Genomic DNA, 27,769 nt, shown 5'->3' with positions numbered 1-27,769 from the left:
ATTGAGGGACTGAAAGGACAGAACTGATAGTTTAGGGAATTGATGGAGAACTGAAGGCCAACTAAGCACTGCAGGACTACGGGGACTAGGGTTGGGGACCAAGCAACTGAGCAACTAGAAGACAACTGACTGAGGGTTCAGGGAGCTGAGAGATTGGGAAATAGAGGGGAGGCAGTGTAGAGCTCCTGAAAGTTTAGGAGAGAGAAAAAGACTATAAAGATCTACAGGCCTGGGAGACTAGGGGGTCTAGAGGCTGGGAGAAAAGCACTTTGTAAATTGTTACTATTATAATTATAATTAGTATTATTAGACTGAAGGGTTTGAGGGCTAAAGTTCTAAGCAGCTGAGGGCCAAAGAATAAGGCCAGTCCCCTCCCCACTCCCGAGAGGCCTGAAGTTGCCAGGAACAATCTTGTTCTAAGAAAAGGAAAATTCCAGGGCCCTTCCCCCAGAACTGGGGGAGGAAGAGGGGGGGGGGGGAATTGATGAAGAAAAATTATCACTTACCTCTTTTAGTTTACAAACGACAAATGTCTCGAGTCCCAGAGGAAGTGATGGGGAAGAGAGAATCCCAGGAGTCGGGGAGGCTACTTCCAGATCCATCAGTGTTGTCATGAAAGGGGATGGAGCCGAGGGGAGGAGAGAAGCTAGAGAATACAATGCCCACGTATAATCCACTCAAAACAAAAGGCACTTAGACACGCCCAGACAGTATACCAACCACGATTACACAACCACACAGACCCCCCCCCCCCATTCACACACTCAGTACAGAGAATAATAACGCTCCAGACCAACCAGCCCCGAAGCTCATCCAGGCACACAGACACACGCACAGGCACACACAGCCGGAGAGCCAGGAAACTCCATCCCCGTGCTTACCACTTCTCCCTAACTGATTAGGAGAGTGAGTCGGGAGGCCCGTGCCCCCCACCCACCCACTCAAGGAGGGAAAGCATCTTTTCCCTCTCTTCTTTTCTTCCTTTCTTTTCTGTTTGCTCCGGTACCTTCAATAGGCCCCCCAGCCCGCGCAGCCCCCCACACTGCCAGGCGGGCTGTGGCCAGACGTCAATCACGCAATTAAGTACCGAGGGTTTGCAGGCCCCCTCCCCTTCTGGCCGACCCCTTTGCTCGGGTGTGTGTCGGTCTGCGAGTTCAGAGCGCTCTCCCACCCCAAGAACCTGCAACTTGAAAACTAGAACTTGAGGATCCCAGCCTTCTCCAGCGCTTATATTCGCCATTTGGAGCTGAGCAGGGGCGGGGACCGGGCAGAGGCCTGGGATAGGGGCCAGAGAGAGGGAAAGGGAAGGGGGGAGTGGGCTGGGGCCTAGAGAGCCTTAGCGCCAGGGGCAAAAGAGCCAAGAGTTATCTCCCCCTCCCCGAAGAAAGAAATTGATGTGTTGGGAGACGAGGGAACTAGGTTTAGGAAGTGGCGGTACTGAACGAAGAAGGCCCGATTCGCTGTGTCCGGGAACCTTCGGAATCCAGGCCGGGGCCGCATGGATCCTGCTTTGTGTGTGTCCAGAGCAAGGGGGCAGAGGGATAGGAGAAGCAGGCCGCCGGAGGCTCCCATTCATGAAAGCCTCCTTTGCTTTCCTTCTTCACCCCCATTGGTCTTTCTTCAAGTTGGAGGCAGGGGGCCAAGAGGGACACCTTTTATTACACTAAGATTTATTTTTGTTCTTTTTCTCTCGCTGTTCTTTTTCCTCTCCCCTATCATTTCCCCCCTTCACTATTCCCCGTTTCTCCTGAATTCTCTCTCATGGACCCAGTTTCTGTCCATTGCTTCTTTCCCTTCCCATACACACCCTCTTGGGACAGCTCTCCGTGGGTGTGTCTCCTCAACCTTCCCGCCCAGCATTCAAGTTATTTATCTTGGACCGGAGCAAACCCCGCACTTCGACCAGGCCTCGAGGATGGCCCGGGAGCTCCAGGGCCCTCACTGGACCGACTGAGCCCCTCGATCGGACGGGAGACACCCCAAAACAAACAAAAATTATGGGTGGGGGCTGGAGAACTTGGGAAGTGGCGGCTGTCTTCGAACTCTCAGACATCCCTGAGGTGGTGGGCGAGTACTCCATCCATAAGCGTTTGCTTTGCCTCTTGCGGTTGCCGGACTCCCCCTTCTTAGGAGGGGCCGCGGTATCTTACCATCCCCCCGTTTTTTTAAATGAAATAACTGTCTCCGACTTCTGGCCCCTTCCTCGCTCGGGTCCTTGACCTTCGGCACCATCTCCAGAGTCCAGCGTCCCCATCTCCACTCCCCGTCTCCCCGCCCTATGCCCTCCCCACCCACCCCCGCCTCGGCCGGATCTCCATGCTTCACTCCTCCCCCGCCCCCCCCCCATCCTTCTCTCAGACCTCTCCTCTGGTCCTTCCGTCCCCGACTCCCCCCTCCCCAGCCTCCTGTGCGCCTGCCAGTCCCCTCCCACCCGGTCCCGGATCAGAGCGGCAGGCGCTCTGGGAGGGAAGACCCGAGTCTCTGGGCCCGTCAGCAGCCCCTCCCTGCCGGATCTCTTAGTGGGGAGAGAGGGAGAGGAGGAGCCGAGGGGAGGGGCCGCGGGGGTGGGGAGGAGGAGGGGGCGGGGATCTTCTCTCGCTCGATGCTAGCAGCAGCCGCCGCGGCTGCTGCCGGCGGCATGGGCGATGGAGGAGCGGAGCAGGGACGCGGCCGCATCGCGGTGGCGGCGACCGAGCGAATGCGGGAGCTGGGGAGCCGGGCGGAGCTGGGGGGCGCAGGGCGCGCGGGAGATTGGGCCCGTGGCGGGGCTGAAGGAGGAGGAAGAGGAGGAGGAGGAGGAGGAGGAGGAAGCAGCCATGGGCTCAAGGACGTAGCGGGAACCTCGGCCACCAACCCTCCGGCCGATTCTAAGGCAACCTGCCCTGAGAGCGAGCGCCAGGCGGGAGCCACCGAAGCGGATTATTGCCGCCGGATCCTTGTCCGAGGTAAGGAAGAAGCGAGCTGTCCCCGAACCCTGCAGTTCTCCCACATTCATCTGGAGCTTAATAACCCGAAACTTGGGAGCCCCCTCCGCCCTAAGCCTTCCTCCCACCCCCATATTCTCCGGCCTTCCCACATCGCCCTCTAAGCTGCTCTAACTCTTTTCAAACCTGCCACCTTCTTTTCTCATCTCGCATCACTGCCAGGTAGAAAGCCACCCCCGGCCACCCCTGCTACCCTCTGACCCGGAGGCATTCTCTCGGTCCGACTCGGATCACCCTCTCCCCTTCTCGCCTGCTCCCCGACCCCACGACAAGGCTCCGCCGCCTCTGCTCGCTGCGGCTCCCGCCGGCCCCGAAAGGCGGCCGCCAGCCTCGAACCTCGGTGCTATCTGCGCCCAAACTCTCCCCGCTCTTTCTGGAACTCTTGTCATCCTAGGTCTTGCGGGTTCTTCCCCTAACCCTCTAAACCTCTCCCCGCTCAGCCTGTAAGCCTCGCTAAACCTGGCCAGGGCTCTCCTCAGAACCGATCGCCACGGCTCTGCTGACCCTGCCTCCAAGCCCGCTAATATGTCCCACAAATCCTCCCCCTGAGCTGGATCTAGGAGCAGAGAGAGGGGAGAGGAACGAGGGCTCCCCCATCCCTAGCCTGGCCAGTCTGTCTCCTCCGTTCTCCCCGGAGAGTCGGGGTCCGAGAGCTAGGGGGTGAGAACGTTCAGGGACGTTGTGTGTTTGCTCGCGCTGTCAAAGCCCATCTCCTCCCCTGAGCCTCCTGGGCTCTCTGCTTAGGAAGCTGGGAGTCCCAGACTGCAGGGTTATTGTGACAGAGGAATATCTCCCTCCTTTCTCTCTCTCTCTCTCTCTCTCTCTCTCTCTCTCTCTCTCTCTCTCACACACACACACACACACACACACACACACACACACACACACCACACAGCGCGCACTCACGCACACGCACACGCACCCCGCTGGGGCTGTCGCGGAGGAAGAGCGTCACGCAAGCATCACTGGAGAGAGATTGGGGGCGGTGGGGAGGGAGGAGGGGGCTGCAGCTGCTTAGATTGCAAAAGGAAAAAAATGTGCACTAACACCCCCCCCCATGCCCGCCTCGCCGCCGCCCTCCACCCACAGACTCCCCCACTCCAGTCTACAGTGGGTTCAGGCTCCGGCTCGGCTTCCAGAGCTCAGGCCCATTCAGTCCTCAGGCCGTCAGGGGTTTTGATTGTGGCTCTAGATACCAAATTGAGCAAAAATAAAACACCTCCTCTCTAATCAGCCTCCTTCTTCCCTTTCCAAATGTTCCTTCCTCGCTCACCCTCTTCAGCTTCTCCTTTGGATTCTTCTGTCCGGCCTCTTCTCTTTCCTTCCCTCTTTTTTCTTTCTCGATCTCCTCCCTCCTCTTCCTCTCTCATCTCCTCGCTTCTCTGTTACTTTTCCTCCCCGCTCCCTTCCTCCCTCACTGTTTCTCGGTTTCTGTCTCTCCATCCTTCCCTTTTTCTCGTTCCCGCCCATGCCTCTTATAGGGGGTTCCACAGCTAAGTAGTCCAAGAAATGACCCCAATCCTCTCCCTCCATCCCCTTTAGGCAAATCTCAGCAGCCCAGCTCCTCCGAGCACAGCCATGGAGGGTGCACGGGTACCCCTCCCAGCTGGGGGGTGTTAGCTTAAGCGCGGAAGGTAGGGAAAGTTAAGAGCAGAGCAGAAACAAGTGAAAGACCTTTTCTCACTCCTTTGAACATCCGTTGAAATCTCATCGGTCACATCCTTCTTTATTCAACTAAAATAAAAAAAAAGAAAAGAAAAGAAAAAATTCCCAACCAACCTCAGCCGAATGCAATTTCGGTTCCCATGGATCCTCTCGGATCGGCGCCATCTGGGCCAGACTGGACGATCTGTTTTGTTTTTTCTATCTCTTTTCTGCTCATTTTTCCCCTCCCTCTGCTCATTTCCATTTTGCTTTCCATTCTCCCGGCCCCCCCCCCCCTTTCTCTTCTCTGGTGTTTCTTTACTTTTTTCCTTCTCTTTAATTTCCCCCTTTCGTTCTTATTTCGTCTTTCTCTTCCCCCTCCTTCTCTCCTTCTCATCCACGTTTCTATTCTTTACCCATCCCCTCCCTGATGAAGTCTTAGCTCCTGCTCTTGAAAGTCTGGATTTTCTTAGAGGACTCCGGGCCACTTCTGCCCATCAGTCTCTGGCTATTCTCTTTCTTGCTTCTCCTTTCCCCCACTTCACCCTAACCCCTTAAAGCCCATCTATGCTTAGGCTGGGCAGAAAGGTTGAGGGGATGGGTGAGGAACTGGGAGTGGTTTGGGCCAAATCGTGGGAAGGGGGAAACCCTGGGGAGATCGTGCTGGCCTGCCCTCCGATGTTTGTCTCAAACGGGACACGGACTGGTTGAATCAAATCCTCGGCGGTGTGTGTATTTGCAAACAGGTCCGGAGATCCGGACAAGGGGGTTTGGGGGAAGAGATGGAGCTAGATGTAGACGCTCCTAAATTTCCTGTGTAGCCTAAATTTAGATTGAATGACTGGATTTACTCAGACGTGGAAAAGTTACTATATATTATATTTTAAACCAAATGCACCTAGGGATGCTTTACATTTATATTTATTTTAAAATAATGAAATATAGGCTATCCATGGGATTTTTCTAAAATTTCGACTCGTATTTAGTATCAACACATCCCATTTCGGAAAATGCGGGAAGAGCTCCAGTGATCAATTCTCCGGCACCAAACAAAGCACAATCTCCTCCATCTGTTGCAGCCACTTGCCTTTGATTTGGGAGCCAGGGAGATTAGAGTGGAGATAAAGAGGGAGAGAGTCTGATAGAGAGCCTTGAGAGAGGGAGAAAATGATTTTTTAAAAGGCAGATGATCAGACAACTAAAATGGATGGGTAGGTGGAAGTGTGAGAAATAAACAGATTTGTGGATGGCTGATTAAAGTGTTGAAATACCTAGATGGATGGATAAATGTAAAAGACCCTATTGGTGACCAATTCGAGGGTTCAGATCCCAGGAGTTGCCTGGGATAACTTGATTATTTGAAACTACGAAGCTGCACAAGTGATGCAATGGATAAGAAACCATGTCTGGAATCGAGAAAGTCCAAATCCGGCTGCAGATTTACCAGAGCAGTGTGACTGGGCAAATTCAAGACATGGTGTGATACGTAGACCATAAGATAAATACGTTAGAGATCAGAAGACAGCAGCCTTTCTCTCCTGCTATCCTCCCAGAAACAAAATCTCAGTCGAGAAAGCCGAGGCTGTTGTTTCCGGAGGTCAGAGGGCTCCGCTGAGGTGGGTGGCAGAGGTTTCATTCCCCCAGCCCAGAACTGCAGACCCAGGAAAAGAGGGTGAGGTTCTAGCTTAGGTTAGGTTCTAGGAGAAGCTGACACATCAGACCTCAAAAGGACCCAGGATTACGTACCCAAGCTGCCTCCTTAAAGAACTGCGTTCCACTGGCTTCCCCTTGATAATCCACAGGCCTTAGCTCTGCAGGCAAACCAAAAGACATGTTGCCTTTGGGTGGTCACGAGGAGGTAAACATGAATTAGTGTGGGTGCAATCAGAGGGACGAAGGGGCGAGAAGAAAGAGAGGAGCTGGCTTTTTACGGTTCAGATCTTTGCCCAGAAATGTGGACAGTAACTCAGACGGTCAGAATTTCAATGAGTGGTGTGCAGGCCCCGCTAGCCCAAGGGAGTGCATAGAGATGTGTCTAAACAAGGTTCTTATTTTGGAAATGCACGTTTTAGTGTGTTTCTGCACAATATTTACAAGTATACAAACAAGTGCATCTAAAAATGACGCATACATATACACTGTATACATATTAAAAAATATATATATATATATATATACTGTCTGTATATGGACAAAAGTGCTGTGTCTGATATTTTTTGCTTGTTTTATTTCATTAATACGAGGATCTCCTGGTGAGAATGTTCTTATCAATTATAAATCGGCATCTGCTCTATGATTTATTATCTTAGAGTTGCCTGGGATAACTTAATTATTTTAAACTATGAAGATGCAATGGATAAGAAACCATGTCTGGAATCAAGAAAGCCCAAATCTGGCTGCAAACTTACCAGAGCAGCGTGAGTCTGGCCAAATCACTTAATCTGGTTTCTGATCTGAAAAAATAGGGATGATAATAGCGCCTACGTCCCAGGATTGTTGTAAGGATCGAATGAGACAATATTTGCAAAAGCTTTAGCCCAGTACCTGAGTAGCTTCTGCTATATGAATGTTAGCTTTTGTTATTATTATAAAAGGATTTGCAATGTATATTAATACAATTGCCTGGCTTGTTATTATTATAAAATGATTTGTAATACGTATTAATACAATTGCCTGGCTTATTATTATAAAATGATTTGCAATGTATACTATTACAATTGCCTGGTTAAGTGACTGGTCTAGGATCACATACCCAGTATTTATCAAAAGCAAATTTAGACTGTGCCACTGGTTTTCTGTCCATTATAAAATGATGTTCAGATAATGCAATGGGATATATAGTCATCAAGATAGCCAAACACATAATCGATTCAGTAACTGACTCTATGATAGATCAGCATCTTCTCTGCAACGTAAAAGTTTTAGAGAGACTATGAGAGTTAAATTACTTGTCCAGCAGCACACAGAAAGCCTCAGCTTCTGAGGCCCACTCTCTCTCTGTGCCATATTGCCATCGTGTCTCTAAAGATAATGTATTTATGTGTTATGTAATTGATATTATGGAAAATAAAGACAAAGAAAAATAGGAGACATTTAGATAGTGCTTTCAATTTTATAAAGTGCTTACGTCCATGGACTTCCAATGGCCTCAAGGAAAAGAGGGGTGTCTTGAGACAGATGTGCCATCAAAGGATGTTTGTTGAGGGATGTTCTATCAAGCTGGAGGCCTTCATCTGAGTAGGAATCTATGGGCTGTGTGTCTGTTATCGGGGCATCGAGTTAGCTAAATTCAAGAATAGACAGAGCAAAGTGTATTACCTAGGAGTAACACTTGGATGCATGAAAAGATGATCAACATGGATTTAATCAGATAATTTTGAAAAATTATGTTGAATGAATAGACTTCTGTCAAGATATTTAGAAGGATCTCTGCATCCATGACTCTCCAAAGGAGGAGGTGGGTTATGATCCTTATACTCTTTCACTATTATTATTATTATTATTACTGAGGAGGCAATTGGGGTTCAAAAATTTCACCAGGGTCACATAGCCAGAAAGTGTTAAGTGTCTGAGATCAGATTTGAACTCGGGTCTTCCTAACTTCAGTGCTGGTACTCTACCCACTGTGTCCCCTAGTTACCCCAATTCCTTAACTTAAAAAAAATTATTAAATGCCTACTTTGTGGAAAGTGATCTCATTCTATTCAGATCCCTCTTCTAGAAATCTTCTGCAGAGGGTTCATCTTTCTTCAAGAATATAGTTATGACATCTACTGGTCATCCTGCCATCTGGGGGAGGGGGTAGGGGGGTAAGAGGTGAAAAATTGGAACAAGAGGTTTGGCAATTGTTAATGCTGTAAAGTTACCCATACATATAACTTGTAAATAAAAAGCTATTAAATTAAAAAAAAAGATAACTATCAAAAAAAAAAGAATATAGTTATGATTTCCTCAAATTGAGGAGTTCTTCATGGAAGCGATCCTATCAATCCAGAGGGCAAATCCTGGGCGGATAACAGGACCATCAATCTAGAAGTAGAATCAAGCAACCAAAACCATGCATTAAGCTCCTACTGTGTTCCAGGCAGTGTGCTAAGTAATGGAACTACAAATACCCAGAAAGGGGAAGGGAGATGAATACATCTCATCTCAGAAAGCTTATATTCTTGGGAAGAGAGGAAATCCTACAAATAAGTACAACCCATAAACAAAGTAAATATAAGGTAATTCATTAGAAGGGGAAGCACCAGTAATGGAGGAGGGGAGAAGAGTGAGAGAAGGAGGATGAAGTGATCAGGAAAGACTCCCTGAAAGAAGTGATATTGAAGGTGGCTTTTGAAGAAACTAATGGTTCTAAGAGGCAGAGATGAAGATTGAGTGCTTTCTAGGTATGGGGTGTAAGTGTAAGAGAGATGGAGACAGAGCCCGAGAGACAGAAACAGAGAGAGAAAGCTGGAAGATGGATTATCCTATAGGAGAAACACTAATCCTCAATTTAAGTATTTAGTTGGAAGTGATGTGTAATAAACCAGGAAAGGTAGGCTAAATCCAGAACATAAAGAACTTTAAATCCTGAAAGGTTTGTACTTTAACCTAGAAGTGATAAAGAGATATTAAAGCTTTTTCTTTTTTTTTTTTTTTTTTTTTTTTTTTGTCCTTTAAATTGATTTCCTTTGTTTTATTTTGTTTTGTTTTTACATCACTTTCATTTCCATGTCTATATCTACCACACCTTTCCGTAGTCATCAAAGGAACCTTCCCATTGGAGTTTATTGAGCTGGGGAATGCCAGGATCAGATCAATGCATTAGGAAAATCATTTGAGCAACTGTGTGGAAGATGGGTCAGAGTGGGGAGAGACTGGAAGCAGAGATTGATTAGGAGGCTACTACAGTAATCCAGACAAGAGGTACTTTAGGCCTGAGAGTGGTGACCAGAGATAGGGTAGATAAGGGATGGAAGGGAGAATTATTTGAATTGTAGAATCAACAAGACATGACCAGTGGTTAGATGAGTGGGAAGAAGAAGAAGGAAGGGCAGAGTTTGGCCTGTTAGATTGACAGCCTGTGTAGGTGATTGGAAAAATGGCAGTGCCCTAGACAGAAATGAAATGGAGAAATTAAGAAGAATATGGTGGGGATAGTCACACAGTATTTAAATATCACAAGGTTTGGGTTGAGGTGTGTGTGTGTGTGTGTGTGTGTGTGTGTGTGTGTGTGTAAGAGAGAGACATAGACAGAGAGATAAAAACGAAGAGAGAAACCCTAATTTGGCAGTCTGGTGATATCTGTGGTTTTTAAATGCATAAAATATATAGTATTACAGTGGAAATGAATTTATTGAAATGAAAATGTAACTTTTCCCCAATCAAGTTCACAGATCCCCTGAAATCTATTCACAGGCTAGGTTAAAAATCCTATATGATGCCTTCTTTTCTCACATTGCTTTCCTTCAATTCTTTATATATGATCATGTGCTTACTTGTTTACATATTGTTTCCTTCATAAGAATGTATTATGATCTTTAAAACCAGAGATGGCTTTTTTCTTTTTTTATATCTCCAGGATTTTGCACCATATTTGATCATTTCTATCGGAGATATATTTAGTAACCTAGGCGTATACCATAGTCTTACCTTAACAAGGACCTTATCCTTGTATTAAAAAATATATTTTTTTGTTATTCTGTAGTTGTCAAACACTAATATCACTTATCTACCTTTGCCCCAAATACCCTCAATGTAAAAAAAAAATTTTCGTGTCAAATAAGCATATTCAAGTAAAACAAATTTCCACAATGACAAATTTGTATGAGGGTGGGGGGAAGAGAAAGATTTCTCCAATCTATTTCTTAGCTTATGGCCAGCATCTCTGTATCTAGGTGGATAGTTTGCCTCAGCATCAGCCCTCTGAGTCTTTAGTCACTGAATTGATTGCAAACTATAGAGTTAAGTAGCTTTCAAAGTTGTTTTTCGTCACAATATTGTAGTCACTATATACATTGTTCTACAGGTTCTGTTTACTTCACCTTGAATCCATTCATACATATCCACCCTTGCATAAATCTTCACGTTTCTCTTCAATTACTCTTTTTCTTCATGTCTGGTGGCACAGTAATTCCATTATATTCCTACATCCTAATGTATACAGTCATTAATTGATGGGCATCGCCTTGGTTTCCAGTTTGGGGTTACAGTGAAAAATGCTATTACAAACATGTTTGTGCATGGGAATCCTTCCCCTTTCTCTCTTTGGGGTCAATGCCTGGCAGTGATATTGATAGGTCAGAAGGTCTGAACCATTTAGTGACTTCATAGGTAGAATTCTAAACCATTGCCTAGACAGCCTGGACCAACTGCTCCATTCACAAGATATTACTGTGCCTGCCCTCTGAAATCCTCTGCAATGTATTGTTCCCTTTTATTGTCATCTTTGATAATCTGATGAGTGCAGTATGGAACTTCAAAGTTGTTTTAATTTGCATTTTCCTTATTGGTAGCGATTGGTTGCTATGATTATATGATAGAAATCTGGGTGTAGTTTGGATGGAAATCCACTGCACTGTCTGCTAAAAGTCGATTCTTCAGACTGGAGACAGACAGATCCATGATGGCTGACTCTATTCTTAGTTCTTTTTTTTTTTTTTTTTGCATTATAAACAAGAATTATATTTAATAGAGACTTCTGTGTAATCTGTATAATGGTAATACTGTACCATTATTTTTTTTTTAATTTAATAGCCTTTTATTTACAGGATATATACATAGGTAACTTTACAGCATTAACAATTGCCAAACCTCTTGTTCCAATTTTTCACCTCTTGCCCCCCCACCCCCTCCCCTAGATGGCAGGATGACCAGTAGATGTTAAATATATTAAAATATAAATTAGATACACAATAAGTATACATGACCAAAACGTTATTTTGCTGTACAAAAAGAATCAGACTCTGAAATATTGTACAATTAGCTTGTGAAGGAAATCAAAAATGCAGGTGGGCATAAATATAGGGATTGGGAATTCAATGTAATGGTTTTTAGTCATCTCCCAGAGTTCTTTTTCTGGGTATAGCTAGTTCAGTTCATTACTGCTCCATTAGAAATGATTTGGTTGATCTCGTTGCTGAGGATGGCCTGATCCATCAGAACTGGTCATCATCTAGTATTGTTGTTGAAGTATATAATGATCTCCTGGTCCTGCTCATTTCACTCAGCATCAGTTCGTGTAAGTCTCTCCAGGCCTTTCTGAAATCATCCTGTTGGTCATTTCTTACAGAACAGTAATATTCCATAATTTTCATATACCACAATTTATTCAGCCATTCTTATTCTTAGTTCTTAACCTGGAATGATGGGGAAGTGGGGCTTTCTGTAGAGTTGGCCAGTTTTGCATTGGGGTCAGCAGAACAAAAGGAAGCATTGGGGGTGAAAGGAAGTGAGAGTCTACTTGCACTTCTCAGGGTTGTGTACCCAAGTATTGAAGTTTTGAAGGTGAGACATCATTGTTTTGTTTTCTTTTTTAAACAACGCAAGAAGTCTGAGAGGAGCCTAGATCTTCCAAAGGCATGGACACTCTTAAATGACCAGTTCTCAATAGGTAAAGCCTCGGGCTTGATTTAGCTTAGGAACCATTCTGCATGTTTCTTTGGATTCTTAAAAGCAACAGCTCTTGGTGCTATTTCCCTGAGCCCCTCCTCCTCTAAAGTTACATGGGAGTCCCTTAATCCAGCCTCCAGCTCACCCTTTAAGCATCAGGCCCACCTCAGGGAAAGACCCATCCCCTAGCAAATCTCCAGATCCTGTGGGGGGGGGCACCAAGCTTGCTGGAGAGAAGGAGCTTTGTGGTCATCCATATTCCTCTCTAATATAAAGGGCTTCTCCAAAGCCTAGAGAGTGGACAAATAAATCTGAGTACATTCATTTTCTCAAGAAACTAGTCTTTCTAGAATATTTTCCCCTCCCTCCCATCACTTCCTAGCATACACACACAAGCAGCCCCTGAAACTGAGGCTGACTATTGTGGAGAAGAGGCAGGATGGAGCTAGGGCACAAGGACGAGATCTGAGACTGCGACGATCATTCTTGGTCTCCTCCCGGCATCTTTTCAAGTGGGGCAAATGGGCTGCAGGAACGGCAAGCTCATATCAAAAAGCGGACACCATTTTGCTACATATCTCCCCTCCCCCAACAAAATGGTGGTGCACACGCAGGGAGAACACACACATGCAGATCACCCGCATCTCGCCCATATACGCGCAGTACTTAGTTACACGGACTCTCGCCTACGAGTCACAAATCTCAGGGATCCCCATCAGACCCGCACATCACACCCTTTGTTTATTGTTAAATGACCCTAAATCCACAACCAATCCTTTGTTGCCGGCCTTTCCCCAAGCTGCCTGGGGCCTGGATTTTTTTTTTTTTTCCTTTAATTTACCGGAAAGGTTCAGAGATGGAAAGGCAACCTTCAGAGAAAGTGCTGCCGCTGAGGAAGGAGTGAGGACTTTGAGAAGGAGGCTACTGACGAGCAATAATGATCAGTCTCTTTTCTGTGGCCGAAAAAGACAGCTCTTCTAGCCCCCAAACCTGCCTCCACTCCCTCAGCCCCTACAGCCTCGGGGTAGCACAGCATCTCCAAAAGTTGGTATAATGGCCACTCTTCCCTGAGCTCCCGCCCCCGGCTCTGACATCTGGAGATAATAGGTAGGGATTTGAGCCGTAGATTCGCCTCTCTAGTCTGGGAGAGCGGGAATGAGGATAGTTTGTTCCTTTTTAGGATGGTGATCGTGATCCTGAGAACGATAATCATCATCATCATCCCAGAAGCCTTCCGGGAGGTAACTGGGAGAGAAAAAAGCCTCCAAGCCATTTAGGGCTAAGCTTTTGGTTACTGGAGCACCCAGTGTCCTCGGGGCCGGGTCCAAGCAAGCAGAACGTCTATTTGGGTAGAGATAGGGGCCGCATCACGTCCCACACTCCCTCAGGAAATCACCGCCTTCCCAGACACCTGGGCGGATTCTCACGGCCGCAATCAAACGCATCCTCCCACGCAGGCTGACGGGACAGACGCGGCTGCAGACAGCCTGCCCAGAATAGCTTTCTCTGCATAAGCCCAGACGCGTCTAAACACCGGCAGGGACCCACGGGAACACGCGTGCGGGCCCTCAGCATACGGCATCCACAGTCACAGGCTCGGCCCGGGGAATCTCGCACCGAGCTCCTAATGCGCGCACGACCCGCGAGCTCCTCTCCTAACCTGGACGCGAGTACACAAAAGCGGGCAGACCCGGGGCACCTTCTCTTCCACGCACAAAACACGCGTGAGACGCTTCCACGTCCCTCGTCCGGGCTTCCGTCCCACACAAAGGGATCCCTCCCCAACCCCATTCATCGTAGGCCCGATTTTGAGCTTTTGTTTGCTCTTGTTGTTATTTGGAGGGGGGAGGGCGGAGTGTTTATTCGCTTTGGCTCGGATCCGACGCAGCTGCAGGGCAGCCTGCGGGTAGCGGGTCATATCTGTTGACGTCAAAGCGTCTCTAAGAACCCGAGCCTCCGACTACCGACCTTCAGCTCCGTGTCTCTTTTGGCCTCGTTCTTTGTTTCCTGCTTTTGAATCTGTCTCTCTGTGGCTGTGAATGCGCGTGGGGCGGGGTGGGGGTGGGGGTGGGGTGAGGGGGGCTGGATGTGGGTGCGCCCTGATTTTGTTTAAACAGAATCCTACTCCGTGTCCTCGCCCTCCCTCCCCCCGCCCCTTTCCAGCCTCTAAAGCGGCGCTAAAGACAGAGTGGCGGCTCCTGCTCCTGAGACTCGGGCTGCTTCCTTCCTCCCTCTCTCGGATGGGGCGCATCCTCGCGGAGTCCCTCCTGCGGCCCGGCCAAACGTGGTCCCAGTTCTCTGGAGCTTCCGGGATAATCCGACGTCGCTGGGCTGTCTCCTGTCCCGCAGCCTCTCCCGACCCACACACAAATGCACACAAACACACTCCGCTCACGTGTCGCACAAGCACCGCTTGCATAACGCATATTAAGCTGCGCTTGCACTTGCCAGGCCCCACCAAAAGCGCCCGCACGCACGTTTGCACTAACCTCCGGATCCCCAAAGCGCACGCCACGTACACGCGGCTCGCACACACCGTCTACAAACACGCACGATTCACACGGTCACGCACACGAGCGTTTCCAGCATCCGCGCCCACGTAGACCCCCTCCCACTCCCAGAGGCACACGCGTGTCCCGGCCTGTACCGCCCGAGCCTCGTGGCTGTGCACTGTAGCGGATAACAAGCCCCCGCGTAGTCTGTGAGACAGCCCGGGGGGACGTGCGGCCGCAGCGGCCGCGCTCGTGGCCCGGCTCGGCCCGGCCCGGCTTCCCCCGGCTGCAGGCCCCGGCGAGGCCTGCGCCCGCTCCGCTCCTCCCGCTCCCTGGAGCTGCGGAGGCTGGCGGGGAGGGGCGGCGCGGGCGGGGCGGATAATGCCAGGCTCACGCGCGGAATAATGACACGCTGTCTCCGGAGCGGGAAACATGTTTACTGAGCCTTTTGACAGGTATGGAAACGGCGGCGCCCGCTGCGGCGGCGGGAGGGGGAGTCGAGCTGGCACAGCCGCCTAGCGTGCCAGGCCAAAGGAGCTGGGCCCGGGAGCTGCCCGCACGCTGGCCCGGGGCTGGGGGGGGGGCAGTTCTGGGCTCCCCCGCCGCCGTCCTGGTGGGCTTTCCCGCTGTCCTGGTGGGCTCCTCCGCCGTCCTAGTGGGCTCCCCCCGCTGTGCTGGTGGGCTCCCCCGCCATCCTGGTGAGCTCCCCCCGCTGTGCTGGTGGGCTCCCCCGCCGTCCTAGTGGGCTCCCCCGCTGGCTGCTGGGCTCCCCCGCCATCCTAGTGGGCTCCCCCCGCTGTGCTGGTGGGCTCCCCCCGCTGTGCTGGTGGGCTCCCCCGCCATCCTGATGGGCTCCTCCGCCGTCCTAGTGAGCTCCCCCACCGTCCTGGTGGGCCCCCCCCTCCGCGTTGCTGGTGGGCTTCCCTGCCTGCTACTGGATTCGGGAGGCTTCTATAACGACCAGCCGATCCATCTGCCCAGCCCCCATCCACCCCCGCGGCTTAGACGCCGTTCTCGCTAAGCCGGTGCCCCCACTTCGTGGGACGGTCATTGCCCGCCTCATCCTTTCCCAGCCAAGTCTCTAGAAATCACTGACTCCGAGAGGGGCCCCTGTTGTACCCAGGATCCTCGGACCACCCTGGAGAGTGGAAAATCAGGATGCTGACTACACCCAAACTGGCAATCTGCAGCTAACCTAAATAGCGGGACCTTGTCACCTTCAGAGACTCAGCTGCCTCACCTTAAAGCGGGGATCATAAAGGGCTCGGAAAGACTGGGAGAAACCTCCCAGGTCTCTCTATGGAGCCACAGCATCCCGAGCCCTATGCTCATCTCCTTGGACCCTCCTTGGAGCCGGCAAGCTCTTACTGCTCCTCCAGGTCCTTCAAACAATCTTCGACAGAGATTCCCGCCCCCATTCTGAGCCCCAGAAACTTTCCTTTATTTTGTGCTAAATATTCCAGGGTCCCTGCCCCTTGCCGCCTATTCCACATCCTGCAGGGCCCCCAGGCTTGCTGTCTTTCTCTCTCTCACACATGTCTTCCGTGATACTTTTCTCATAGAGGACATCATCCCAAAGTCTCTCTGTATCACTGAGAGTTGCCCTCTGAGCTCCCCCAGAATTCACTTCTTCAAGGACTCTGGTGGACCCTGTGCCTCAGGAGCACGAGCGAGCAAGGAGAAATCCTTCTGTCAAAGGCGGTGGGCAGCCATTGCCAAATACTCTCGTGCCTCCAGAGAACTGGGGACCCAGGCCTCCTGAGTCTGATACTTTTACAATCCAGAAATAACAACACATCCAGAACATAGTAGAATATAGTCAAGTATACCTGTTACACAGTCTAAATAATTCTCTATATTCTCTCTCTATACACACTTTTGCATATGTGACTTGTACGTGTATGTATTGTCACACAGAACAAATAAATTTTTACCAAATGCATGACCCGTGTGACACGGGCCAAATAGCTTCATTGCCCTGGCCCTCAGTTTCTTCATCTGGACTAGAAGACCCTTCCAGCCCTAGATCTGTGGTGAAGGTAAGACAGATAAATTTCCTGTGCCCTGATGGAGACCACATCGCCAGGACCAGGAATTGAACCTATCTGTCTTACTGGGGGTAGTGCAAAGTGGATAGAGCATAGACCAGGAATCCAGAAGACCTGAATTAGAATCTGGTCTCATATACTCACTAGCTGTGTGACCCTGGACAAGTCACTTCATTCTGTTTGCCTCAGTTTCCTCATCTCTGAAATGAATTGAAGAAGAAAATGGCAACCAGTCCAGGATCTTTGCCAAGAAAACCTCAAAAGGAGTCTGGAAGAGAGAGATGCAACTGAACGAGAATAACTTACTGATTCTGAGTCCCGATCTCTATCTGCTGAGCCACAATTTCTCCTTCCCACCAGTCCTCTTTCTTCCTCTCTTTTATTGTGCTTTGATGGAGGTTAGCTTGGATTGTGGATTGGCTGCACCCGGGAGCCCAGTCTCTGACCGGAAAGCTGAAAGGGCTTAGCACCGGAGGGCATCATGGGTTGTGCATCTGTTGTCTCAGGGCCATCCAACTGAAGGTGGAGAGGCTCTTCCCAAATTGAGGGCAGGCTGATGGATTTGGGGGAGGGGTGGGGATGAGGGCAGGGTCATTGCCACTCTGGAAGGCAAAAGTATACTAATATGCTATTATATATGCTGTATAAACTGTGCCAGGGAGGACCCATGAGGACAAAAGCTGGGATCCTTCTTGAAGATTTGAAAAAAATGTAATAATTGATGAGTCAATTAACAAGCATTGATTGAGCCCTTACTTATAACTAGAACTGTGTGGACTCTGGAATATATAGATAGTCCCTCCTCTCGAGGAGTTTATATTTAACTGAAGCTCTTATCCAAATGATGCTTGATCCCATCGATTTGGGTAATCCCCTTAATGAGACGGAAAGCAGCCGGTTCTTGGTCTCATCTTGATCGTTGTCTGTGTCCTCCCATAATGTCTCCACCTTGGAGGAGGATCCATGGGGAAGCGCAGCGAGTTATGGACTAGATCTTGTTCACTCCTAGCACCTCTAGAGTCAAATATATGTGTTTATATGTATGAATGTGATGTGTAATTATTTTATTATTAATTATATTGTATATATACCCCAGGATATGGACACGGGGCCTTAAATACAGCAGATTTCCCCCTACCTTTTTGCAATGAGAGTGGCCGAGTCTGAACCTGTGATCTCACACATGTGGGATCTCTTATTGCAGAATCTCCCTCCATAGCTGCAGGCTGGCCACTACCCTTATTCTGAGGATTCATAGAGTTGCCTGCAGGCACTGAGAACCTCAGAGATTCTCTCAGACTTTCAGTTAGTTCATGTCAGGGGCAGGATTGGAAGCTGAAGTTGAAACTCAGCCTCCTAACTGCTCTTTTCCATTATGTTTCATTTCCTCTCGTTTTTAATTATCATCATCATCATCACTATTTTAGCTTCTATTAATTTATTACAAAAACACGGAAAATCCACTAAAATTCCATTTATCAGAGAAAGAAGATGTAACTAAGGGTATCTGCAGCCAGCTCTCCTTTTAAAATAAAGCAACAAAAGTCATTTTATCTGGCAGTGAAATGCAAACAGGAATTGGGGGTCTGCAGGGGCCCTAAGCTCCAAAGGCAGAATTCTTCATTCTTGCTTGATTTGCTATAAAACACATTTGAATATGGGGAGCATAGAAAGCTCTTATGAAAGACATAGTGTTTGAGCAGAAAACCAAACAAAAAAGCAGATTTGGAATTTTAAGCACTCTCTCATGCAAGAATGAGAAAGACAGGAGGACAGAGGACAACTGGACACAGACAAACAGAGAAACAGAGATACCCAATCAGAGGTACAGAGACAACTGTCTCCGAGAGACTCTTTCATGAGAGACCTCATGAGTCACCGATCTAGTAGAATCCTATGAACCCCTTATAGTTACAAAAAAAAAATCAATTATATTTTAAAAGTTACCTTTTTCTTATTTGTGGATTGATCCTGCAGCCAAGATATTAAGTCATACAAGAGAGTGAGACGTTAATGGCTATTCCGATCAGAAGTAAAATCGGTAGGGTAAATGTTTTGTAAAAACTGCTTTATTTGAAAGCCACTCCACCCAAGGACGCATGGAATAGAAGGGAAGAGTGTACCTCCAGTTTTCTGGGAGACATCTTTGAATGTTTGTATTATGATCTTATTATAGCTTCTCGATAATCTTATCACATCTTCTCAATAAATATCTCCTTCTAAAAGAAAAAAGTTAACTGTATATGTGTATCTTAGAAAGACAGAAGCGAAAGAGACAGTCCCTCACCCTGAAATCGCTTCTCCACCAGGCTCAGAACCTTTACGATTGGATCTCCCTCCTTCTCTGCTCCTCCAATAAAGAGTTCCTTGGGTTGGCAGGGACAGAGACAGAGAGACAGAGACCGGGACGAAGAGAGAGAAACAAAGGGAGAGAAAGACAGAGACCGAGACGAGGAGGGAGGGAAAGGAGAGAGAGAGAGAGAGAGAGAGAGAGAGAGAGAGAGAGAGAGAGAGAGAGAGAGAAACAGAGACAGAGAGATGGGTGTAGAAGACACGGACTCCCAATGAAGCCCTCCTGATTTTTCTGACTGTAGCGAAAGGCGCAAACCCGAGGCAGCCAGTTTCACAGAGGACCAGCCTGGGCTCCGGAAGCCCTGGGTTCGGGCGCGGCTTCTGACCCGTTGGACAAGTCACTTTAACTCTCGGTTTCTCCAGGCAAGCAGAACTATACAATGCAGACGAGGCGCTACTGGGCCCTCGGGAAGGCCGTTTCCCCTCCGGGTGCTGCACAGATCCGGACTGAGGCCCAGAGAAAGGGCGGGCGTTGCTGCGTGGTCGGCGTGGGGCCCCCTTTCCGCGCTACTCCTAACGCACCGTTGGTGAGGGCGAAGGCCCGCCCGCCCGCCCTGGGCCAGACATTTTCTCCCCGGGGAGCTCCAGGCCGTCTTCATCCATCTCTATTCCTGCTCGGAAGCAAGTGACCGCGGAGCCCAATCCGAACAGCGCGGGGAGGCGATACCCGGGCTCCGGCTCCCGAAGTGTCCGGGTCTCCCTTCTCCCTTCCAGGGAAAAATGGTTCCAGAAGGAGATTTCGAGGCGTCAACTGGAGGAGAGACGACCCAAGAACCAGAACAGTTCCCTAATTTCAGCGGATCCAGACGGAAGCGGGAGTCGTCCGCGTTTGGGGTCCCTCATCCTGAAACCGCTTCTCCGCCAGGGCTCAGAGCCCTGGGCTCTACGATTAGATCTCCCTCCTCCCCCAAAAAGGAGTTCCTTGGGGGGCAGAGAATCCCTCACCTTCCCCTTTCCCGTTTGCCGGCACAGAGCTCCCCTTATTCCTTCCTCCTCATCGGACGAGCAATTCCCCTTTACCTTACGTCCCCGCTCCCCCTTTCTCCTTGCCCTCCCTTCCCACCCCCACCCCCACGGAGCAGACTACAGGCATTCGGGGTGCCCTAAAATGTAGGCCTAAAATGTGAAAAGGTCGCTTTGGGGGAGGGAGGAGTCGCCCTGACTTTTCGGCCTCCCGGTCGGCCCTGGTCACAAGGCCCTTCCTCCCCAAAAGAGCCTTGGAGAAGGGAATCTCGCTTTCCCAGAATCTCCTCTCAAAGATCAAAAGGCTCTTGGGGAAAAAAAAAAAGGAGCAGACAAGGACGGGGAAAAAAAGGGGGAAAAGGAAAAGGGGGGGAGGGAGGAGGGAGGGGGGAGAAAGGAAAGAAAAGAAAAAAAAAAGGAGAAGGGGAAGGGGAAAAACAGGGAAGGGAAGGAGGGAGGGAGGAAGAAAGAAAGAAAGACAGGAGGGAGGGAAGCAGGGAGGGAGAGGGAGAGGGAAAGAAGAGGAGAGGGAGAAGAGAGGAGGAGGGAGAGGGAGGGAGGGAGAAGGGAAAAGAAGGGAAGGGAAGGAGGGAGGGAGGAAGAAAGAAAGAAAGACAGGGAGGGAGGGAAGCAGGGAGGAAGGAAAAAGAAAGAAAGAATGAAGGAAGGAAGGGAGGGAGAAAGGAAGGAAAAGGAAAGAAAGAAAAAGAAAGAAGAAAGAAAGAAGGAGGAAGAGAGGGAGGGAAGGAAGGAGGAAGGAAGGAAGAAAAAAGAAAGAAAGAATGAAGGGAGGGAGGGAGGAAGGAAGGAAGAAAAAAGAAAGAGAAAGAAAAAGAAACAAGAAAAGAAGAAAGAAAGAGAGAGAGAAAAGGAAAGAAAGAAAGACAGGAGGAAGGGAGGGAGGGAAGAAGGGAGGAAGGAAGGAAAAAGAAAGAGAAAGGAGGAAGGGAGAAAAAAAGAGAGAAAGAAAAAAAACTCCCTTGTCTTTGCAACACATCTTGCCCCCAAACTAAGTGGGATGTCCACGGAAATGTCAGTTTTCCAACATTTAAAGCACCCCCCATGCCCGTGTTATGAAAAAAGGCAGAAAGATGCTTCCTGCCCCCAGGGAGCTCACCTTCTATTAGGGGAACTCACAAGCAAAGAACTAAATTCGTGCAAGATATAGACACTGTAAATGGGATTACGAATCTCCATAGGAAGGCTCTGAACTGGAAGTTAAAGGATCTGAGTTCAAGTACAGATTCTACCCCTACGTGATATAGGATAAGTCACCCAACCCCTAATACCTCAATTTCCTTATCTGTAATTAGACCAGAAGACCTTTTAGGTCCCTTCCAGTTCTATATGAGAGATATGGGTCATAATGAACACGGGACCAACCGAGCTTGGAGTTACAAAGAATCATCAAGAAGCTCTGGAGTCTTGAAGGAAGAGACCTAGAACTCAGTAGGTTCATGTTTTAGAATCAAACAGCCATACATCTGGAGAGCCTTGGAGATCACCCAGCCCAATGGCCATTGTTTCCTCACTTCCTCCTCCTTCAAAGTGAGGGCGGTGGGTTAGATTTATGTTTTTCAAGGTGCTATTGATGCCCCCCCCCCTTTACATAGCTATCACTTTCCAATGACAAGTTTCAAAGTGAAGAGTACTGAGCCTGAAGTCAAGAAGATCTGAGTTCAAAGGCAGCCTTAGACTCTTAGTAGTTATTGATCCTGGACAAATCACTTAATCTTCTTTTGCCTCAATTTTCTCAACTGTAAAATAAGGATCATAACAGTCCTTGCTCACAATGCTTAGCACAGTGCCTGCCCATAATTAGCACGTAGTTAATGTTTATTGATTGACTGGTTATTGTTAAGATCAAAAAAAATATCTGTAAAATACAGCACGGTGCCTGACATGTTACGTTATTATGGTCATTGTGTAAGTTGTCCCCTAATTCAACTTATTTTGTGCTATGCCTTGCATTTGTGAAGTCCCACATGTGTCTAAATGTCTCCTATTCATCATTTCTTGTGATACAACAGTTTTCATTACATCCATATACTACAATCTGCTCAATCGTTCCCCGACACTGGGCATCTATATACCCAGTTCTTTGCTATCATAAAAGCTGCTACAAATATTATATAGGAAATCTGTGTTTTATTTAAATGTATAAATTATAATAGTTCATTTTAATTTAAGGTTGAATTTTTTTTCACTTAGCAATTTTCTCCCCCTTCTATCTTTCCTTCCCCACATCCATTGGAATAAAGAAAAACAGAATCCTAGCACATTTGCATCTTCAAGCAAAACATTCAATTATGTTTTAAAATGTTCATTCTGCATCTTGACTCCATTTACCTCTCGGTGAAGAGAGATGTCATATGCATCATCAGTCCTAGAGGGGAATTTCCCAATTAGATGATTTCCTAAGGGTTTTTTTTAACTCTGCCATTTTAAAGAATCTTTTAAAATTTAAATTTGGTCACCTAATGAATTAGCTACTTTTTCCTAGCTTTCTGTAACATGAAAATTCAACAGACAAGCTTTCTATGTGATCATGTAAGTAATTTATAAGCACGTTAAAGAGAAATAGGCTGAGGGTAAAGTCTGGGGTATGTATCTTGAGACCATCTTCCTTCCTTGCCATACCTCCCCCCTTCTCCATTTAGTGGCTGGCAAATGATTCCATAATTTTTTAGGCATCTCCTCCCTCTTAGATTGTAATCTTGAGGGAAGGAAGTGTATAATTTTTCATCTCTGAATTCCCAGAGGTTAGCAGTGTTGAGTATGGTTGAAAGCTCATATTATCTATTAAATCTAATTGAATTGAGAGGCTTTTTGGCCTAGTGAAAAATATGAACTCAAAGAGAGGATCTGGATTCAAATTGTAACTATAAGGCTCACTGCTTATATGACCTTGAACAAGTTCACTTAATACACCTGGGTCTCAATTTCTTCATCTGTAAAATGAGGGAGTTGGACTAAAAGGCTTCGGAAATGTCTTCTACCTTCAGATTTATGTTATGAATTGAATTGAATTGAATTAGAGCAGTCAGTTAACCTACTATGAATCTTCTTAATCCGTTCTATCTATACTCAAAAACATTTTGTCCAAAAGATCCTTGGAAGAGAGACTCTGGGCGGTGTGTGTTGTCCTTGGACTTAGAACACCTGGGTTCGTAGACCATCTTTGTCCCTTCTAAGATGTAGGACCTTTGGCAAGTAACTTAAGTTTTCTAAACCTCAGTGTCTTCATCTGTAAAATGGAGACCATACATAATCATAAGAAAGAAGGGACGTTAACGGTAGACGCATGATTTCCTAGAGTGTTGACTGGAGCCAAGTGCTTTAGAAAATTGAAATGTTCTTGTGTATTTATGGTTGTTAAATTTCTTGCTGAAATACAGAGACACAAAGTTTACCAGTCAAGAAAGGGAGGGCCAAGAAGGGAGCTTAGAGATCTTCTAATTCAACCTCATTATTTTCCAGATGAGGAAACTGAGACCCATAGAGGTTAAGAGACTTGTACATAATCATCTAGGTAGTTAAGGGTCAGAGAGGATTCAAACCCAACTCTTCAAACTCTAAAATCCATGTATTTCCTGCCAAAGAAATTGTCATTCTGGAGTAGCCTGAGGGTTTTCCTTCCTTGTTTTGTCTTGTTACTGCTGCTACTGCTGTTTAACAAAATTAAGGTACTAACTCTTAGCCCTGATTACCTCCTGCCTTCTGGTCCCACCCCATAAAGTATGGGAATTGTAGGGAAAGAGATCCCATGACATAGTGGTATGAATATTTGCTTAGCAATCCTTATATAATTTTTTCCTTTTTAGTTAGAATGGGGTACGAAGCTTCTCAACTATATCACTAACTTCATCCTCTAGCAATATTATGGTGATAGAACCAGTAATCATGTAGAAATTTATATTCGGGCAGGAATTTAAAGTTTATCCTGTAAGAGGGTAATAATCAGGGTGGAGAGAAGAGAGCTTTGTCAGTTTGAAAGGGCATAAAATTGAGAAGGCATTCCTCTGTCATGGAAACAATGGTACTTAGCCCTTTTTTGCAGCAGCCTCAAACTGGCCATTCCCACCCCTAAACTGTGGGAGTCAAAATCTCTTCTTCTAGCTCTGCATTGGGTCAACTCTCCAGATCAACCAGGATTATTCGTCAGCATCCTGGGCTCATGAGACCTCATGTTTAGAGCTAGAAGGTATCTTTGAAATCATTTAATCGAACATTTTACAAATTAGAAAGCTAATACAGAATTCAAATGTTTATGCAAGTACCAGGAGACATCTCTCACAAAGTGGCCATTCATCTTCTGCTGGCACTCTCCCTGAGAGTTCTTCTTCCAGATATTTGCCCCATCATAGATATGTTGGGAATTCCCCTTGGGGGCCCTCCTGAGAGCTTCAGTCTCCTCCTTGTCATTTTGACTCCCATCTCAAAGCACCCTTCCATCCTGGTCCTAGACTTTCTACTTTTGGTTGCTATCCATGAAATCAGACGGTCTCCAGGCACACCTGTCACCCAATTAACCTGTCTTCCTTCATGCCTCCTGCAGATGCCAAGGGGACCATCCGGGAAATTGTCCTCCCCAAAGGTCTCGACCTGGATCGACCAAAGAGGACTAGGACATCCTTCACAGCTGAGCAGCTGTACCGTTTGGAGATGGAGTTCCAGAGGTGTCAGTACGTGGTGGGGAGAGAACGCACTGAGCTGGCCCGACAGCTGAACCTCTCGGAGACTCAGGTAAGAGAGTCCCCAAGAAGTGGGCTTCTTCTCCATCCTCCTTTGGTCCCATCGTCCAATATTCTGAATACATAATTTTGGAAGCTCCTAGTCTGATGAGAAAGTCCCAGAGGTCTAAATGAATACGAATCCTGCAGACAACATCCCAACAAGTTTGTTTGAAACCATCCAATAACAGCACAAGGTTACAGTGAACCCATACCTCCCTCTCCATAACTTCTACCTATTGCTCCTTGTTCTGACCTCTGGAGCCAATCAAAATGAGCTGAATCCCCTTCCCACGTGATTCCCAGAATTCCTTCACCCAATGTTCTATGGCAGTCACCAATCCCTTCATTTTCCTTGTTACTTTCTTTGGCTTATCTGTGTTTATTTCCACTTCCTCCCCCCAAAAAAAACTAGTGGCCCCCAAAGCTGAAGACAATGTTCCAGGTATGGTTCCCTTGAATGATGAAATTTCAGTCTTTATTCTTCCCAGTTGGGAAGAAGACATTGAAACTCAGAGCCACAGTTAGGGTTGGGTTTTCAGAGTTTTGATTCAGGATGCCAAAAACCAGAGTGTTTCAGATTTAAAAGGCTCTAAGAGTCTTTCTTAAGAGTGGATTCAAATGCCTGTTTGATTTTTAATTCAATGCACTTTTAGCACATTGCCTTCTGTAGAGGACAAAATGCAAGAAATCAATACTATAAAACCATTAGGAGAAGAAGAAAGAGGAAGAAAAAGAAATGGAAGAGACAAAGGAAAGAAAGAATAGAAGGGGACAGAAGAGAATAGGAAATCAGAAAGGGGAAGGAGAAAGGCAAAGGGAGAGCACAAATAGGGAGGGGAGAGGAAGGAAAAGGAAGGCTGATTCAGACTGATTGGAAAGCTATTTTCCCCCTTCAGAATGGCTGTCACTGATCAGGCTTGAGAAGTGACAGTTTATTTCCCCTGATTGCTCCCATAGAGCCTAAAATAATCCAAGCAGATGCACCTGGGCTCATGAGTCTCTCTGGCTGGCCGGCCCAGTCTTAGCTGCTAAGGAGCCAGACCCAATCTATGGGTGCTAAAGGATGCCAGAGATGCGAGGACAGGTCCCCTTTGGGCCAAGGGGCTCAAACCCATAACCTTGGGGATAGTTAGCGAAGGTGAGCAACCTTAGCACTTGAATTCTTCTCAGAACTTCTCTTTTCCCAACTCTGTCGGCCCAATGCTGTTGAAACTGACTTCTGACATCACTGATTCTCCAAACTTCAAGGGATCCTCAGAGATCATGCTTTGTAGAAGAGAGAAAAAGAAGCCAAGAAAGGGGGATGATTTGCCCCATATCAGATGGGGAATCAGCAGTAGAGTCAAGTTTCACTCAGCCCCAAAGCTGCCCCTCACCATGATTGAATCATCAAGTCCAATGACCTCTCCATCCTTATTCTGCTCTCTAGCTACCCAAGGTAAACCAAATCCTCCCCCTCCTGCAGGGAACTTTTTCTATTATGCCAGTCCACATGGTCCTAGCTCTACTCATTATTCTTATAAAAAACTTCACACATTCCTGGACTTGGAGTCAGGAAAATCTGAATTCAAATCCTATCTCAGACGTTTGCTAGATGTGAGACCCTGGTCAAGTCACTTAACTTGATCTCAGTTTCTTCAACTGTAAAATGAGGATAACAGCATCTAACTTCCAGTATTCTTGTAAAGATCAAATGAAAATATTATGTATGTATATGCATATATGTATAGAAAGCATTTTCCAAACCTTAAAATTTATTATTTCAATTATAAAAATTATAAATTTATTAAAATTATAAAATTTATTATTTAAATTATAACCATCATCACCATTATTCCACTCTACTCTCTCCATGTGGCTTCTCTTATCCCCCCCACCAAACACAACACACTGGCTGAGCACGTAGGAAGGAGATCTTGTATAAACCTTCACTAATTCATTGATTTATCATCACAATCATAACGTTATTATTAATAATATGTTCTTAGCACGGAGCACTTCATAAATATTGACTGATTGATTGATAATATTATAATATTAAGAAGTTGAATTGAATTCATCAGCATCTCTCTCACTTCAAGTCCTGGTCTTTGCTCGTATAGGGAAGAAGGGATGAAAGGGTCACAGGAAGTCATTGTCCCTTTTGTTTACATCTTTGTGTTTCCCCCCATCATCTCCCTCTGCCGATGAGGCCCCAAACAATGAGCTCCATCAGCTGTCCAGGACATACTGGTTGCTTCTAGCACATCTCTCACTCCAACTCATCCGGGAGAAGGAAAAATAGCTTGTTCCTTTCCCACCTATTATCCCGTGGAGAGCAGGCTGGAGGGAAATGTTGCCGTGTCTCTAAGTAATTGATTTCAACCTTGCCTCTCCTACCTTGAGTGAAAACAGAAAATAAAAGGCAGATAGAACAGAAATAATGAGCTGTTGAACTGAAAGCAGGTGAAGCTTTATGAAGTTAGAACAAAGTCTTTGGATTGAATGGAGAACTCGGGATCGGCTGGATGGAAATTGGCCAAATGACCACCAAACCTGCCAGTCAGATGCTCAGCCAGTTCAGTCTGGTTTGTGGAAGGTGACTCCTACAGGAGAGGGCAGACTTCTGACTGATGCAGGTGAAGGCTCTGCTGGTCTCCCACATAAGCCTTTCCTTGAGAAGGGAACCACACTTTTGCTCCAGGATAGAAAGTCTGAGAACACATCCCAGGGAAGCTTCCTTCCTTCCCTGGCCCACTTTGGAAGGTCTCAGAGTTGCTGTCGCCTTTCAGACATTTGTTTCCCTGTTAAGTTTCCCTCCCACATTTCTGGGCAATACTTCAGAAGCCTGGCTCTCTCAGGACATCCCAAGGCGTGCTTCCTTTCTCCAGTGATTAAACCCCCTGCCTCACTCCAGCACAGGCCAGAGCGCCAATATTTTGAAAACTATATTCCATAAAAGCCCTCAAATGAATGTA

General features: G+C 47.1%; 2 protein-coding genes across 2 annotated transcripts in view; one reads left to right on the top strand and one right to left on the bottom strand.

Annotated features, from left to right (window-relative positions):
- Positions 1-623, bottom strand: part of LOC105749124 (zinc-alpha-2-glycoprotein) — a 66,841-nt gene extending 66,218 nt beyond the window's left edge. The window contains exon 1 of the mRNA XM_031949733.1: positions 507-623. The gene's annotated coding sequence lies outside the window, so the exon portion shown is untranslated. The remainder of the gene's footprint in view (positions 1-506) is intronic.
- Positions 624-2,638: 2,015 nt separating this feature from the next.
- VAX2 (ventral anterior homeobox 2) overlaps positions 2,639-27,769 on the top strand; it is a 32,551-nt gene continuing 7,420 nt past the window's right edge. Inside the window, exons 1-2 of the mRNA XM_031949732.1 lie at positions 2,639-2,945; positions 24,635-24,822. Coding sequence (XP_031805592.1) covers positions 2,639-2,945; positions 24,635-24,822 — 495 coding nt within the window. The remainder of the gene's footprint in view (positions 2,946-24,634; positions 24,823-27,769) is intronic.

This window comes from Sarcophilus harrisii, chromosome 2, assembly GCF_902635505.1.
Source record: "Sarcophilus harrisii chromosome 2, mSarHar1.11, whole genome shotgun sequence".
Taxonomy (NCBI): Eukaryota; Metazoa; Chordata; class Mammalia; order Dasyuromorphia; family Dasyuridae; genus Sarcophilus; species Sarcophilus harrisii.
Note: the sequence above shows the minus strand (reverse complement) of the source record. Positions and strands in the feature narration are given on the sequence as shown.